Source organism: Dermochelys coriacea, chromosome 9 (assembly GCF_009764565.3).
Source record: "Dermochelys coriacea isolate rDerCor1 chromosome 9, rDerCor1.pri.v4, whole genome shotgun sequence".
In the NCBI taxonomy this organism is placed as follows: domain Eukaryota; kingdom Metazoa; phylum Chordata; order Testudines; family Dermochelyidae; genus Dermochelys; species Dermochelys coriacea.
Genome location: NC_050076.1, coordinates 83,970,241 through 83,987,409, shown reverse-complemented (window position 1 = coordinate 83,987,409; position 17,169 = coordinate 83,970,241). Strand labels below are relative to the sequence as shown.

Sequence of the window (17,169 nt, the reverse complement as noted above, 5' to 3'; positions counted from 1 at the left end):
ATAGACAAATGATAAATTTTGCTGTATTTTTCATCTATAAAAACCTGATTACTTAGCTAATTTCAAATAGCCTACGGCTCAAAAGTACCAGATAGCATGGCATTAACAAAAGCCATCTTCATCAACATACGCAATACATCTCAGTTCCTATTCTAATTTGTATTTTCCATGTGAACTGGTTGAAAGACCATATTCAAAGAGTAATTATCAATGTATCGCTGTCAAACTGGGAGGGTGTTTCTAGTGCGGTCCTGCAGCAGTCAATTCTGGGTCAGGTACTGTTCAGTATTTTCACTAATGAAAATGGAATGGGGAGTATGCTTATTAAATTTGTGGACGATACCAAGCTGGGAGGGATTGCAAGTGCTTTGGAAGACAGGATTAGCATTCAAAATGGCCTTGACAAATTGGAGAAGTGGTCTGGAATCAACAAGACAAAATTCAGTAAAACCAAGTGCAAAGCACTACACTTAAGAAGGAAAAATCAAATGCACAACTACAAAATGGGGAGCAACTGGCTAGATGGAAGTACTGCTGAAAAGGATTTGGTGGTTATAGTGGATCACAAATTGAATGTGAGTCAACAATGTGATGCTGTTACAAAAAAATGACGTCATTTTGAGGTGTACGAACAGGAATGTTAAATGGGAGGTAATTGTCCTGATACACTCAGAACTGCTCATGCCTCAGCTACAGTAGTGTGTCCAATTCTGGGGGCCACACTTTAGAAAAGATCTTGTTAAATTGAGAGCGTCCAGAGGAAAACAACAAAAAAGATAAAAGATTTAGAAAACCTGACCTGTGACGAAAGGCTAAAAAAACTGGGTGTGTTTAGTCTTAAGAAAAGAAGCCTGAGTCGGGGACCTGATAACAGTCTTCCTGTGTGTTAAAGGTTGTTATAAAGAGGACTTTCAGGTAGGACAGGAAGTAATAGGCTTAATCTGCGGCAAGGGAGATTTAGATTAGATATTAGAAAATGTTCTAACTATAAGGGTAGTTAAGATCTGGAATAGACTTCCAAGAGAGATTGTGGAATCCCCATTATTGGAGGTTTTTAAGAGCAGGTTAAACATACAACTGTCAGGGATGGTCCAGGTTTACTCAGCCCTGCCCTCAGCATAGGGGGTTGGACCTGAGTTATGTTCTGAGTTATGTCATGGGTATGAGATAAACTGATGAGATTAAATTTGATGTAGTTAAGTCTTATTTACCCAGGTAGAAACCGCAGCTGTTTTGGAAACATTGGGAGTTCCAAAAGGCTAGAGCATTAATGTTTTCCCAGAAGCTGAATAATTACTCTAAAAATGGCATGGAGGGGCCAGCCATTGTTTCTAGATAAATGTGGATCAGATCTGCTCAGTTTTCAAGGTGGTTTTACCCTGTCTTCTAAACTTGTATGGTGCCTGCTACTGACATAAGAGATTGTGTGTTGTCATTCTAACGTAAGCATTTATCACTCTTCATCTAAATCATATGACCCCAAGACAGTCGAGAGTAGTAGGAGCTCCTTAATACCACAATATGTACCAACAACTTCTCTTAATTCATCAGTATCTCTTCCTGTAGAACCCTGTGTTTTCCTTGGAGAAGTCTCCCTTTTAAATACTGTCTTGATCCCAATAGGTTTAGCTTGTTGGAGAAAATGAAGTCACAACCCAAAAGCTTGTTTGTTTATGAGTGTTTGCCAAAAGGTGTTGAAACTTTTTGAAAAAAATCAGAGGTGTAATTACACAAGCTAAGCTGTATCTCAGTGTCTGATCATATGTATAAAGTACCTGCGTAACTTCAGTTTCCTAGACAGAATAACTGTGTTTTTATTCAACTGTCAGTTTTAGAAATATTTGCCTTACTTGTAACAGAGTTCAAAAACACCCAAATTTCTGAAACAGAGGTTTTTTAATCTTGTTCCCTCCCCAGAGAGAGAGAGAGAGAGAGAGAGAGAAACTTGGAAATGGGGGAAGAAGAAGTATCAACTAAAATGACAGGATCTTTTAGGACCTTAGATTCTTTACTAAAAATGTATTGTGGCTAATGACACTTGTGCATTTCCTGAGAATTTGTTCTTTTTATCCACCAACAAGGGTCAGCTTCATAGCCACTAACCACCAGCTGAGAACTGGGCAGATCTCCTATTGCAGCTTGCCAATTTTGCCACTCCTTAAATCAACCTACAGGGGTAACTGCTGAGCAACACAAAGCTCTCACAGCTCTCCCCTTCCCTCCTTAGGGGCAACTGCTCTTTACTCAGAGTAGTTGTTGAGCAATGTACCCCTCCTCCCTGCAGGTTGAAGCAAGCAGTGAGCTCCATAGTGCTTTTGGTGCCCTGTTAATCCAGATTGCAGCTAGATGGGTCCAAGTAAGACACTGTGTGTCATTGCAGAGTACCACTGATTGGCTACCTGGCTAGGCCATGACAGTCTACTTTAATTTTACATTGATACAAAATTAACTGTACATCCCTGTAGAATGCAGAAATGAAAGCAGCTGTAAACTAGCTCCAAGCAGGCATATCAGTAAATAAGTGAAGATGTTATTTGAACTGGCTGTTAGAGGAGCCCTGATTATCTGCAGGCATCAATACCATTGGGACTCCTGAGAAAAATTATGTTTTGTAGAAATGGAAAATAGTGTAACTAAGATGATTGAACATTTTATTATGGAGACCATTCAAGTGAATAAATGAAAAGAGATGCTTTCCCAGGTGTAGTGTTATGTCTGATCATGGTTTAATGATCAAAATTGGGAATCCATTTCTTTTTGGTCTTCTAGCATATTGAAATTCTTTTTTTATTATTTTTATTTTGTTTTAGAAAAGATTATAGACTGCTTTGGTCTGTTGCATAAACATATACTTGTTTTTTCTTTTTTAGTGACTCTAACCAATCCTGTAGAACAAGGTAGGTGAATTTTATTAAATACCTTGGCATTTGTCCATAGTTCCAAAAGTGCATAAACATCTACTTAAAAGAAAGCAGTTGAAAATCATTTTTTGTATATTTATGTACATACAGCTCTCAAGGGAAGGAAGGGAAATGGTATTCGCGCTGAATCTCCAAATAGTAGGATCTTTCAGTTCAGTAACAAGAAAATTTAAAAGCAAACACTTCCACGCTCCAGCAGACTACAAACAATAACTTCCTGTAGAATTCCATTAAACCATCATACTCTTTCAATATTTCCTTCCCCCGATTGCAGATTACCAGGATATGTACAGCATGTATCAAGAGAAGTGTTCTAACCTCTCTCCGTGCTAGTGAAAGGTGCCAATTGGAAGTGGAAACCCTCTGTTTATTCCCAGAACAAGTACAACACGGGCAAGAGGCATGCTCCCAAACCATCTTCACATACATTATCCTACTTTTTCTGTAAAAATACTATCTCTAAACAGTAGTTCAGTCCCTGTGGCCCCAATTAATGTTCTTCATTGCTGTATCATTTAATGCCACTTGTTATGGTTTTGTAAAATAGACATCTCTTGACCAAGACCACTAAACTCATTTTCCATAGGCTCCTGGGCAGCCATTGAATGATAATGACTTTCAGACTACAGTCTCTATATGAATTACAACTAGTGGCATAGGGGTGAAAGGTTTTATGTCCCATTACTAGTTCACCACTGCACTCTCCTTGTTCGCGTGCACCTTCTTCAAATTCATAGATTCATAGATACTAAGGTCAGAAGGGACCATTCTGATCATCTAGTCCGACCTCCTGCACAGCGCAGGCCACAGAATCTCACCCACCCACTCCTACAAAAAACCTTACCTATGTCTGAGCTATTTAAGTCCTCAAATCGTGGTTTAAAGACTTCAAGGAGCAGAGAAGCCTCCCTGAAGTGACCCGTGCCCCATGCTACAGAGGGAGGCGAAAAACCTCCAGGGCCTCTCCAATCTGCCCTGGAGGAAAATTCCTTCCCGACCCCAAACAAGGCCATCAGCCAAACCCCGAGCACATGGGCAAGATTCATCAGCCAGATACCACAGAAAATTCTTTCCTGGGTAACTCAGATCCCATCCATCTAATATTCCATCTCAGGGGATTAGGCCTATTTACCCTGAATATTTAAAGATCAATTACTTACCAAAATCCCATCATACCATCTCCTCCATAAACTTATCGAGTAGAATCTTAAAACCAGATAGATCTTTTGCCCCCACTGCTTCCCTTGGAAGGCTATTCCAAAACTTCACTCCTCTGATGGTTAAAAACCTTCATCTGATTTCAAGTCTAAACTTTCTGGTGGCCAGTTTATACCCATTTGTTCTTTTATCCACATTGGTGCTGAGCTGAAATAATTCCTCTCCCTCTCCTGTATTTATCCCTCTGATATATTTATAGAGAGCAATCATATCTCCCTTCAACCTTCTTTTAGTTAGGCTAAACTAGCCAAGCTCCTTAAGTCTCCTTTCGTAAGACAAGTTTTCCATTCCTTGGATCATCCTAGTAGCCCTTCTCTGCACCTGCTCCAGTTTGAATTCATCCTTTTTAAACATGAGAGACCAGAACTGCACACAGTATTCTAGGTGAGGTCTCACCAGTGCCTTGTATAATGGTACTAAAACCTCCTTATCCCTACTGGAAATGCCTCTCCTGATGCATCCCAAAACCGCATTAGCTTTTTTCACAGCCGTATCACATTGGCAGCTCATAGTCATCCTATGATCAACCAATACTCCAAGGTCCTTCTCCTCTTCAGTTACTTCTAATTGATGCGTCCCCAACTTATAACTAAAATTCTTGTTATTAATCCCTAAATGCATAACCTTACACTTCTCACTATTAAATTTCATCCTATTACTATTACTCCAGTTTACAAGGTCATCCAGATCCTCCTGTATAGTATCCCGATACTTCTCTGAATTGGCAATACCTCCCAGCTTTGTATCATTTGCAAACTTTATTAGCACACTCCCACTCCAAAATTCGTTCAGTAATGTGAAAGTTTATTCTCACGGAAGCAGAAACAACTGCAAGGTCACTGAATAAATCAGTCAGGAGGAGCAGGCAGGATTAGACAGAGCTACCATTGGCACATACTGTCAGTGGGTTAAATTCCAGCCCTGTGCTACAGGGTCAATGGGAGTTTTGTCATTTGGCCCTTTGAGCCAGATTCTCTGTCCTGCTCCATCGCTTTTGTGCTACTTTAATGGTACAAAGGAGTTGTATTCTGGCACTGTCTCCCCTGCTGGAGAGTTCCACAGCATGGGAGAGTCCCTAGCAGGTGTATAGCTGGCATACATAGCTCCCATATAACCCATCCCAGGGGATGGGGAGGAGTAGCAGGTTTACTGATCCTCATTTGGCAGACTGGCCCTTGAGGACCCTGTCAGACAGAACAGACAAGAAAAGCTTCCAAGGCAGAGAACGGGAGAGCTGTAACTCACTCCCTGATGGCCCCCTCTTTCAGTGCTGCACCAAGCAGGTTCTCTTTGCAGCAAAGTACTGCCCCAGTATCTTAAGTGGTCACAAAGGAAATGTAGAAAACATGGCAATAGGTTAATGATGATCCAGCAAAATGTATCTTATTTGTAAAGTTTTCCAGTGAACTTAAATCACTGTGCATGTAAGTTCTCTGGAGAAAAGTTTGCTCACCCTGATCCTTTTTTCTCAGAGAAGCCCTTTTGTGCCACCTAACCAGCATAACTAAACCTTCAGAAAGAGTTATCTCCTTAAATGCCGGTTTAAGAATGACTGAGTGCTTGCCCTATCCTGCTGGGATACTGCAGACTGAGTTAGTGGCTTGCCACTCCCAAATAACTAGCATCCCTTAGTTATGTCTCTTTCATTCTGCCAATGTTGTTTAAAAATATGTGCCCCCAAAAGCAGTGCATTGCTGTTCTGCAGTACACTGTTTTATCTGAAGTCAGTGGAGTATTTGGATCTGCCCCAGTGGGAGCCATTTCCAGTCTGAATTCCATTACTCCTGAGATGAGTTTCTTATTGCTTAAGGCTACTTTGCACTATCCAGAGTAGAAATTCTTTACTGATGTCACTCAGTAAATCCTGGGAAAGAGCAGGGAAAATGTCTTGGAAGGGTTGTGAAGTAAGCTACTATTTTTTCCTTTCTCTGTGAAATAGAGCTTTTAGGACATCTCAACCTCGCAGAATTTTTTCAGTCCAGCACATGTGTACATACCATGTATATTATTGGTATGCACAGAGAATCCTACATTACTTCCTAAATTACTATACTCCAGTTCTATGTGTATGTGTGTATGTGTATATATATATAGTGAATGTCACAGTGGAAAGACCAATAATGCATCTAAATAGGCATTCTGTCAACAACAGTGGGAAACATGGATGCTTCAGAGGAAGGTGTAATCTCGTATTGCACAGAATTGTGCAAAAAAGCTATCTGAAGAAGGATGATTTTGTGGATAAGAAACAAGACCAGAAGTCAGGGGACCTGAGTTCTATTCCCAGCTCTGCAATAGATTTTTTTTTGAGGTTTTTTTAATTGTGTGCATGCCTAAAGGCAGTGTGATGAGCACACTTCAAATAAATAAACTTAAGATAACAATAACATACCCTCCCCAAGTGGATAAGTTGTTGTTCACATTGAAAGGGCCAAATTTTCAAGTCTGTACTCAGCCTTTACACTAGCTAAATGTCCATAAAATCTGAGTAAGGAAACAGGATTTGTCTTGGACTATAGCCTTCTGACTCTTCTTGTGGTGGTCATATTAATTCTGAGATCAACATGATCAGGAAAAGCACATATTGCATCTATTTAAGTGACACACTTATAAATAAGGCTGTCTCCTGATTGCAAATATAACCAAGAGTGGCGGGTGAACGTGCCGTTGGGGGAGGCTAACCCGCAGTCCTTCCCCCTCTACCCGAGGCCCTGCCCCTCCACTTCTGCCTGCTGGAGCCCAGTGCACCACTCCCTCCGCAGCCCTCCCCCCCCCCCCCGCACACCCTCAACCCTAGCACTGGGCGGGTGGGTGGGTGGTACAGCTGGAGCACCTCCAGCCCCGGAGCACTGGCTGGACAGATGGGCAGTGCAGTGTGCCCCAGCCCCAACCTGCCTGTCCCAGCGCCTCCACCACAGAAGAGCAGAAAAGGAACTGGAAGCAGGCAGGAGGGGTCCTGGGGGCGGAGCATGGGCAGGGCCACGCCAGGCTGTTTGGGGAGGCACAGCCTTCCCCTTCCTATGCTACCCACTGCCCATGGATATAACTGTAGTTAATATTGTAGTGTGTTTGAGCATTTAAAAAGATATCCAAGCGCTTTGCAAAGCTGATACAGAACTGCCCTTTGCCCTTCTGAATCTCCTCATATGCCTCATTTCAATATCTCATGTCCTCCCAAATTGTTTCAAGTAAAGAAGTTTGTATATTGAAATAAGATTCCTCCAGGTACCTTGTTTTTCATATGATAATGATATCGCTGATGAATTATAACCCTGCCTCACAGCTGTGATCATTTCCTGTTTTGCCTACTTGCTTTAAAGAAATGTTTTCCCATTTTGCTTTGTCACATGAGCTCTGACAGCTGTTGCTGACAGTTCATAAGATATTTGATTTTCCCCATGATACAAAATTCCATTGGAGCATAATATTTTTAAAATGAAACACCCTGAATGGTGAAGAGTATAGAGTGACTTCTGCTTATGATTCATTATTCTTTTCTTCTCTTAGTGGCCTACCTCAGCATATTCCATGTCATCTTTGTGCTCTTTGTTTGGACATACTGGAAGTCCGTTTATACTCTCCCGCTGCAGCCAGATAAAAAGGTAAGGGCCTACGTCTTCACTACCCACTGGATCGACGGGGGAGCCACCACGGTCAACTCGCCGCCGTGAAGACGGCCAGATAAGTCGAACTAAGATACTTTGACTTCAGCTACGCGAATAGTGTAACTGAAGCTGTGTATCTTAGTTCGAAATACCACCCCCACACCCTAGTGTAGCCCAGGCCTAAGTACTTTTCATCCATGGCAAGCCTAAGACGAAAGTGGAGACAAAAGGAGAATTCAAGAAATCCACCTATGCTACTGTGGCCAAGGACAACTGATGAGTCTTCCTGGTTAGATGGAAACATGTCTGTGGCTGTACATAAAAAAAGAGTGCCGTTGAACGGTTCTGAGAATTGTTTAAATTAAGTTGTCTAGGGAGCTTAAAGCAGGCCTGATGTTGCTTTGCTTTACTTTCAAGTGGTTTAGGAGCTAACAGGATTTTAAATGGTTGAGGATAACGGGATTTATTATTATTAATTTACATATTTTAATGTCTTCGATCCCCAAGCATTTAACCAAGGGATGGGCAAACTTTTTGGCCCAAGGGCTACATCAGGGTTGCGAAACTGTATGGAGGGCCGGGTAGGGAAGGCTGTGCCTCCCCAAACAGCCTGGGCCCCGGCCACTATCCGCCCCCTCCCACTTCCTGCCCCCTGACTGCCCCCCTCAGAACCTCCGACCCATCCAACCCCCCACCTCTAACTGTCCCCCCTGAGACCCCACCCCATATCCAACTTGCCCCCAGGACCCCTGTCCTCTGACTGCCCTGACCCCTATCCACACGCCTGCCCCCTGACAGGCCCCCCGGGACTCCCACGCCTATCCAACCCCCACCCCCCGTTCCCAATCCCCTGACCACCCCCGAACCTCTGCCCATCCAATCGCTCCCTGTCCCCTGACTGCCCCCCATCCAACCCCCTGCTCCCTTACCATGCCGCTCAGAGCAGCAGGAGCTCACAGCCCTGCCGCCTGGCTGGAGCCAGCCACACTGCCGTGCTGCCCGGCAGCAGTGGCAGGCCAGAGCGCTGGCGGTGCGGCAAACTGAGGCTGCAGGGGAGGGGGACAGCAGAGGTGGGGCTGGGGGCTAGCCTCCCCAGCTGGGAGCTCAGGGTCGGGGCAGGACGGTCCCGCAGGCCGGTTGTGGCACGCATGGCCGTAGTTTGCCCACCTCTGATTTAACCAATCCTGAGGTTCTTACTCAGTCTAACTTCACACCAATTCCATGAGAATTTTTCCTGAGTAAGGACCTTGAGATTTGGCTCCTGTATACAGAGCTGGATTAAAACAATATGGAGCCCTAGGCATGTCTGCCAGGAGGTCCCCAAAGGGTGCACTGGTAGTGCAAAGGGTGCACTGACAGGGCTTCTTGAGCAGCAGCAGTGTTTGCACCCTTGGAGGCATGTGAGTGGCCTCCTAGAGTGTGTGTGGGGCCAGGTGATTTTTCTCCCTGGTTCTAATGTTGGCTGGTCTGCCCTCTGTTGGAGGCTATCTGCAGACTCAGACAAATGTCACTGCATTGATTACACTCGCTTCATATTTTCAGGGGATGGAGGGGGAGTTGGCAAGCTTGAAGGCTTGAAACATATTTTTTGTTTTAAATGAAAGGTGAAATTCTGACATTACATGACTGTGGGATGTGTCTATTGTTTAATTTACCAATCCCTGCCTATATACACATAGGAGACACCTATCCCAGTAGCAAAATATCCTTCTATGGTGATAATAGAAATGGAAAAATCACTGTCCAAGAGCACAACAATGAGGGAGAAGAGGCATTTGAAAGAATCACTTCACCAAAATGTAGATTGTGATTCATTTACTTGACAAATCGTATTCTTAATTTTAAGATATTTTTAAGACAGAGAGCATGACTTACTGGAGTACAGGACTGGGAGCCAGGAGTTCCTGGATTCTAATCTTTGCTCTGCCATTGATTTACTGTCTGACTATACTCAAGTCACTTCACTTCTTTATGCTTTGTTTTACCCCTTGGTAAAATATTTGGCAAAATACCAACCTCAGAAGGCTGTTATGAGATTGAATTAATGAATGTTTGTGCAGCAGTTTAAAAATACAGCTCCAGAGTCTGAGCTTAGTTACAAAGATGTACATTTATGTCAGTGGAATACTCCAGATTTGAACTAACGTAACTGAGAACAGAATCTGCCTCATAAAGTGCAATGTAAATGCTGCTGCTATTATCATCATCATCATTATTATTTTAGTTATTTAATGAAGAGAAAACATCTAAGGCAACATGTAGTAGTGAAGCTAATCTATTATGCTCTTACCTCAATTTCAGTTTGTATCTCTTATGAGTGAATCAGTTAGTTCCGCAGCAGTTGGTCTGTCCAACAGTGATTACCTCTCTGTTTATCTCCTAAATGAAAGCTCTTCTAAGTGTGATTAATGTTTGTGCTTTGGAAGTGGTGGGAGGATAATGGCTTTTCCAACCTGGCCTGCATTTGAAATATTACTGTACTACACATGGATAACTGGTCCTCTCATCATTTCTGCTTCTAGTTCCATATGTCCTATGCTGACAAAGAGCGCTATGAAAATGAAGAGAGACCGGAGGTGCAGAGGCAGATTCTTGTCGAAATTGCAAGGAAGTTGCCGGTGTACACAAGAACAGGGAATGGAGGTCAGCTAAGCAGAGGGCTCTGTTGATGTAAATCTATTCAATCATGCTAAGCATTGTATGCTGGCAATCCATCTTATACTAACAGTAACAGCAAATCCCTCATGCCAAGACATACTGCTAAAGGATTTCAGTGCTCAGAACTTTAATGCTGAGGAAATACTATTAGTTTAAAAGGATTTCCTTCCTGGCTTCCTCTTCCAACCTTCCTGATTGGGGAAAACGAGAAATCCTTGAATATTTATTACATTTTCAAGTAGAGTGCTGGGGGCTTAGTAGCCTTATGTTGTCTTCCTTTCTGTATTTATAGTTTGGAGACCGTAGTTGGGTTCCCAGACCATACTTTTTAATGTAGAACCATGGGCATAGCTTGGGGGGAATAGGAGGGTACTGCCACCCTCCCACCCTCAAAAACAGAAAGCTCGGGCAGGCATGGAATTTGTATGTTCCCCTCAACTCCCACCATATGGCCCCTTTGGCCTGATTGCAGCTGCCCCCTCAAATATGAAAGCCAAACTAAACCTATGTGTAGAAACAAATCTTGTAGCCTTTTTCTTTTTTCCCCATTTCAAAGAGGGTTTGGCCTGAGTAAAGACTGCAGGACATGGTCCCATAAATGACCATGGGTCAACAGTTATTGTCCCTTATGGACCTAGTTCTGCAGCCAGATACACATTGTTACTCCTGGGGGAATTCTGTGCCACTGCGCATTTTCCCCCAGCAGAATTCTTTGCTTCCCTGCAGAAAAATGACTTTCTGACAGGGAAGCCACAAAAGCGGTCATGTGACCCTCCCCAGTAGTATGTTTTGGATGCCCAGTGCAGCCTGCAGAGAGGTAAATCACTGTGGGGCAAGGAGCAGGACTGGGGAAGACCCGGCTGGTAGCTCCTACCTTGTGCTGGGCTCAGCTACTAGTCCCGGCTGAGCTGGGAGGACATGGGACTTCCTCTTCCCCAGCACAGCATCCAGGGCTGTGTCAGACCCACCCTCAGATTTCTCCCCCAGCTGTAGGAAGCTTTGCAAACTCCACCCCCCCATGTGCTTCCTGCACCTATTGCTCCTCAGCTGCAAAGGGAGGGATCACTGTACGAGGAGCGGCTCCCCCATCCGTCCAACTCCCTCATACCCAGACCCTCCCACCAAGCCTCACCCCCCCCCCCGCAAACAACCCACCCCCCATGAGCCCCACTCCCCTTGCACCTGGACCACCCTGACAAGCCACCTGCACTCGGATCCCCACCGTACCAAGCCCCACTCGCCCTGCATCTGGACCCCACCACTGAGGCACCCCCCCTGCACCCAGACTCCCCTGCCAAGCTCTGTCCCCCCACAGCCAGACACACAGACCCCACTGAGCCCCAACCACCTTCATCTGGACCCCCCCCGCAGAGTCCCATTAATGTTGCACACAGAACCCCCCAACAAGCCCCTGTGCATCCAGATCCCCCCGCACCGGATCCCCCACTGAGCCACCCGCATGCAGGTTGCCTGACACAGAACCTTCTCACCCCACACATGGATCCCCTCACACTAAGCCCCTCCACACTTGGATCTTGCCTTGCTGAGCCTGCCTGCCCACACATGGTGCACTTAGCACAGAGGGGCAGGGCCCTGGGGTGTTTCTGGGGCAGGCCCAATCCTTGCACTATGTCAGAGTTGGTTGCAGCATCACTGCTGAGTCCGTGTCCCGGGGGAAAGCTGCACAGTGATTTCCCACCTCTGTGCAGCCGTGGCCTGTGCTCCCCAATGTCATGCTGGAGCCTCTACATTTATTTGACAAATACAATTTGCAGAATTTTAAAATATTGTGTGCAGAATTTTTAATTTTTTGGCACAGAATGCCCTCAGGAGTAACACATGGAACTCTTGTTGAAGCCTAAAGGAGTTCTCTGGTTGGAATCGCTGCAGCGTTTAGGCCTGTGTATTCTTTAGTCAGCAAACTTAGGATCTGAAGTAAACAACTTTTGTACTGGGCCATTGTTTAAATGGAGCTTTTTCAAAGCCACAACACAAATGTACATGTACACACACATTCTGTTTCTATGTTTCTTTTGACTACCTTCAAGCTGGATGTACATTCACTGCAAAGCCAGCCCCTAGGAGTATTAGGACCACCATTTATCTGTTTTTTGCCTGGCAGCCTGAATCAACTGTAAAGTTGTTTAGGAAGCCAGTTATGAGGGAAAGGATGAGAACATGAACCGAATATTAAGTGTGTGTTCTCTTCTTGCTCATTATTTAACACTAACTACTAACGCTAATACTTCTGTGTTTAATTTTAGCTATTCGATTCTGTGATAGATGCCAGCTAATCAAGCCTGACCGTTGTCACCACTGTTCTGTTTGTGCTATGTAAGTTGTTGAAATGTTTTGACACCAGTGAATTGAGCCACTGCTAAGCAACAAAAATGACAATGTCTTGAACATGTACTTAAATACATAGAGGTACCCAAATGTTTTCCTGTGTTCAAGAATAGCTAAACAGTAAGGACGAAACAATCAAAAGGACTTCTGCTAGGTCTTGTGCGCATGTGTGCCAGCACCTACATGCACGAAAGTGTTAGCATTTGCACTCCTAAAACACTGTGTCCTAATATGTTTTGTGGTTATAGTTTCCTACACTTGTGCCTGCATGGGTGTGAATCTGGTGGAAGGTTTGCCAACTTACGAAAGGCACTAGCCACTGTCAGTGCACTCAAAAAAGTCTTTTTTTTTTTTTTTTTTAAATATGTCAGGCCTTCGCTATGTATTGGTAATGCAAAGATTGTAAGCACCCCAGAGCAGGAACCAGCTTCATTTTTTTGTCTTGTACAGCCCTAAGGATGTCGGTAGCTCTTACAACAACAGCAACAACAACAACAGTCAGCCTTAAAAATGGTGCCTACCTTAAGAATGATGGAATGATAGCAGCCATCTTAAATCTATCTCTTTGTAGAAATCCAACACAAAACAGAAGACTTTGTTGCTGACCTACAGTTGGTGGAGTCTTTGTTTATGAGTCCGTTTAAGTTCGAAACATAAGGATCCTCTTTGTTGTATTATTTTTGTTTCCTTTTGCAGGTGTGTGTTAAAAATGGATCATCATTGCCCATGGTATGTCCAGGATATTGGTCTGTATCTTTCTGAAAGTAAAGGCTATTTAAATGCTTTTGTTGGTATTGTGTCTGCATGCCTCTTTCTTTTATCATGGAGGATGCATCTCTTTTTGTGTTTAGCACTGTATGAAATGAACATACTGGGAAGACTTGCTTGAAGCATTTGATTTCTTTTGAGGGACAGATAAGGAATATTCTTGTTTTATTAACTGCATTTTTAGAAGCTGTTATAAACTAATCTACTCTTAGATTATTACCCAGAATTGTAAAGGGGCCTCAGCCCTACCTTTCCCTTTGGGTACATAATCATTTGGGCAAGCAGTTAGTAGTTGCACCCACCAACAATATTTGCATGCAGTATGCGTATGAAATGGTGTCATTTGGGCATATGTGATAGTGTCTGCTGAATGGTGCTTGAAAAATTAAAGGTCACACTTTGAGAGTTTGCCCCCATATACTTATTTCCCAGAACTACCTGTGTTGAGATTTTTGAATTACTGTCATTGGGTTTTCCCAGCTCTGCTACTCCCTACCCTTTACTAGAAGGGAGGCTTCAGGAACCAGAGGCAACACAGACATGGGTCTGAAACGTACCCCCGTATTTTATTCCCAAATGTAGAGGGTTCCAGATTTGAACCCAGGTCCAGATGCGAGTCTGATGCACCACTGATTACTACCTAGTGGAAAGATTTACACATAGATTCATAGATGTTAAGGTCAGAAGAGACCATTATGATCATCTAGTCTGACCTCCTGCACAATGGAGGCCACTGAATCTCACCCACCCACTCCTGCAATAAACCTTTCACCTATGTCTGAGCTATTGAAGTCCTCAAATCATGGTTTAAAGACTTCAAGGAGCAGAGAATCCTCTCTCAAGTGACCTGTGCCCCATGCTGCAGAGGAAGGGGAAAACCCCCCAGGGCCTCTTCCAATCTGCCCTGGAGGAAAATTCCTTCCCAACCCCAAATATGGCGACCAGCTGAACCCTGAGCATGTGGGCAAGATTAACCAGCCAGATACCCAGGAAAGAAATCTCTGTAGTAACTCAGATCCCACCCCATATATAAAGAGGGTATAAGACGCTACCACCAATGTGAATGGACAATTCTGATTTACTACCATTTTGCACTCATTTTGCACATGTGTAAATTACTCCACGAGGTGGACATCAGGGGTGAATCAGGCCCAAATGGCCCATACAAGCCAAATCAAAATCCCAAATCTGAGTACCTTCAGAGTTTGGGATATTTGAAATCTAGATATGAATTTTGCAGCTTGAGCCCATCTCTGTGACAAACTAGCAACGAGGACAAACTGATGGAGGTCTGGTCTTTTGATGTCATCAAATACATGTATCATGTTTTGCTTGGTGTGACTTTTGCTTGCAAGTAAAATACAAAAGTAACCAAGAACTCAGTTACATGTCATTGTTACCACTAAGGGGAGCTATTATTGAACAGATTGTTTTGTATAATCAAGCACCTACATTAAAATTTTAAAAATTACTTTCGTATTCCTTGTCTTTGGACCACATGTGCTGTAAGTATCCTGATTTCAACTTTGTTTTAATTCTTTAGGGTGAATAACTGCGTTGGGTTTTCTAACTACAAATTCTTTCTACTGTTTTTAATGTATTCTCTGTTGTATTGCATGTATATTGCTGCAACAGTCTTCAAGTATGTCATCAAGTATTGGACAGTAAGTGTATGAAATCATGTTACTTTTATGTATTTTATTACTCTTATTGTGGCTTTAAACTCTGCTGTGTTACTCTTACTGTCATTCCATAGAAAATTATATTGCATTTCAGTAGTAGGGGGCTTTTTCTTAAATTCTTTATGTCCGTTTAACTCACATTGTGAGTTGCAAATATGCACAAACTGAAGGGAAAATAGGCTCCAGTTGTAGAAAGGTTTTGGCTGAAAAATGCTTAACCTGTTTTTAAATTTCTTCTGCAAATGCTACCAAATTTGTGCATAAAAGAGCATCTTTTCAGCCAGTCTTTAGGGCCCAGAACTTGCAGCCTAATTTTAAACAAAATACAAGTGAGTGTGTTTAAACTATAAGGAGGAGTGGGTGATGGAGGGAGAATGAAGGTAAGAGTAACACATACTGTCCCAGAACTGACTTGAGCGACATAGCACAGGGATCATTGTTGCCAGTTGCAGTTTTAGTGTATTCATTTTTTTAACTGTCCTATGTATTGTGTAAGGGGAATGTAAAGACTCGCAGAGAGAGAGATCAGATATGAGATTTACAATTGAATATCAGTCATGTCTGGAATGACCTTTGTGACTAGAGAGGTAGAATTATAAAGCAAGTCAGAATCAGTACCTCGTTGTGGTGATCTTGCAACAGAACACAGTGAATCTTCCTAAATCCAAGTACAACTATTATTTGGGAAATACTGAAAAATTATGTCATCTCGACTCTTTATGTGCTTGTATTGCCTGGGGGGATAGTTGTCTCCTGGGTAAAAATTGGCAAGATACCAACATTTGAAATGTATTAAGTGGCTGCATGATCACCACATATGCATTTTCGTTAGCATTTCAGGAAACTATTACTTGGAGTATATTCTTTTCTGTGACTTATGCATTGTTTCCTGTAATTCCCAGACCCACTTTCCCAACCTTCTCTGAATCCTTGCTCCTGTGGATCAAGTTTAGGGTGTTAAGGGAGCAAGTGAGAGGAAAAGTAAATGAAACCTACTTTGGTGTTAGTTTTCATGGTGTTACTTGCCTGCTTGTCTCCATAAGCTTAGTTCCTGCAGTACACCTGCCCTCCTCTTCTCTTCTCTTTGAGTTAGAACTAATATAAAGAGCTTTGTCCTGCCATTGATCTACACGCATTCATTTTAGGATATGGCATTCAAAGAAACTGCTTTGACCTTCATTGTTTCCTTATAGTTTTTCTTTTTTGGCTTAAAAGTCGGACTGAAATACTGAGCACTACTTAATATTACAGTTGGTTTATATGGAGACAGTGTCCGCTGACCGAACAGGAGATGGACCTCAAGACTCTTGATTTCTAATGCCTACTGGTGCTGCTGGTTCACTTTGTGACTTTGGCCAAGTCACTTAGAGTATGGCTACACTGCAATAAAACACCCGCAGCTGACCTGTGTCAGCTGACTCAGGCTACAAGGCTATCAAATTTTAGTGTAGACATTGGGGCTTAGGCTGGAGCCTGGGCTCTGGGTCCAGCTGTGGGTGTTTTTATTGTATTGTAGATGTACCCTTAATCTCTCTGGACCTCAATTTTATAACAGATGGTGCTGTAAACCATACCTCCAACCCAGTCACCCCTGTGGGGCACTAATGGGATTAGTCCACGTACTCAGGAGGGCAAAGGTTTTGTAACTCTCCCTTACGTTATGTAGGACTTGTAAGGTGGAGGAAGGCTCTTGCACATTTGCTCACTTGCAAGGGGTAGGTACAGTCTGTCTCTAAACTGCAGGAATTAAGTGCCAGAGAGGTCCTCATGCTCCAACATGTGAAATGAAGCATTTCAGCCACCTGTAAGATTTTCTGGGCTTTTACTAACTATAGACATCTGTCACAAGCATTTGATTTACCTGCTTATTGCTGTTATAGCTGAGAGAGAGGGAGTTCAAATTTCTGATCTCTTAAATTGGAATGTAGCCATTGGAAAAGATGACAGCGTATTAATATGCATCCAGGAAAA

General features: G+C 43.2%; 1 protein-coding gene across 4 annotated transcripts in view; it reads left to right on the top strand.

Moving 5' to 3' along the window:
* Positions 1-17,169, top strand: part of ZDHHC15 (zinc finger DHHC-type palmitoyltransferase 15) — a 43,293-nt gene that overhangs the window by 5,953 nt on the left and 20,171 nt on the right. For all 4 annotated transcript variants that reach the window (XR_005294728.2, XR_005294730.2, XM_043491836.1 and 1 more), the window contains 6 exons: positions 2,871-2,897; positions 7,647-7,741; positions 10,267-10,387; positions 12,667-12,736; positions 13,445-13,477; positions 15,060-15,180. Coding sequence is in view for 2 of the 4 variants with exons in the window: in XM_043491836.1 (XP_043347771.1) it covers positions 2,871-2,897; positions 7,647-7,741; positions 10,267-10,387; positions 12,667-12,736; positions 13,445-13,477; positions 15,060-15,180 (467 nt within the window). In the remaining 2 variants the exon portion in view is untranslated. The remainder of the gene's footprint in view (positions 1-2,870; positions 2,898-7,646; positions 7,742-10,266; positions 10,388-12,666; positions 12,737-13,444; positions 13,478-15,059; positions 15,181-17,169) is intronic.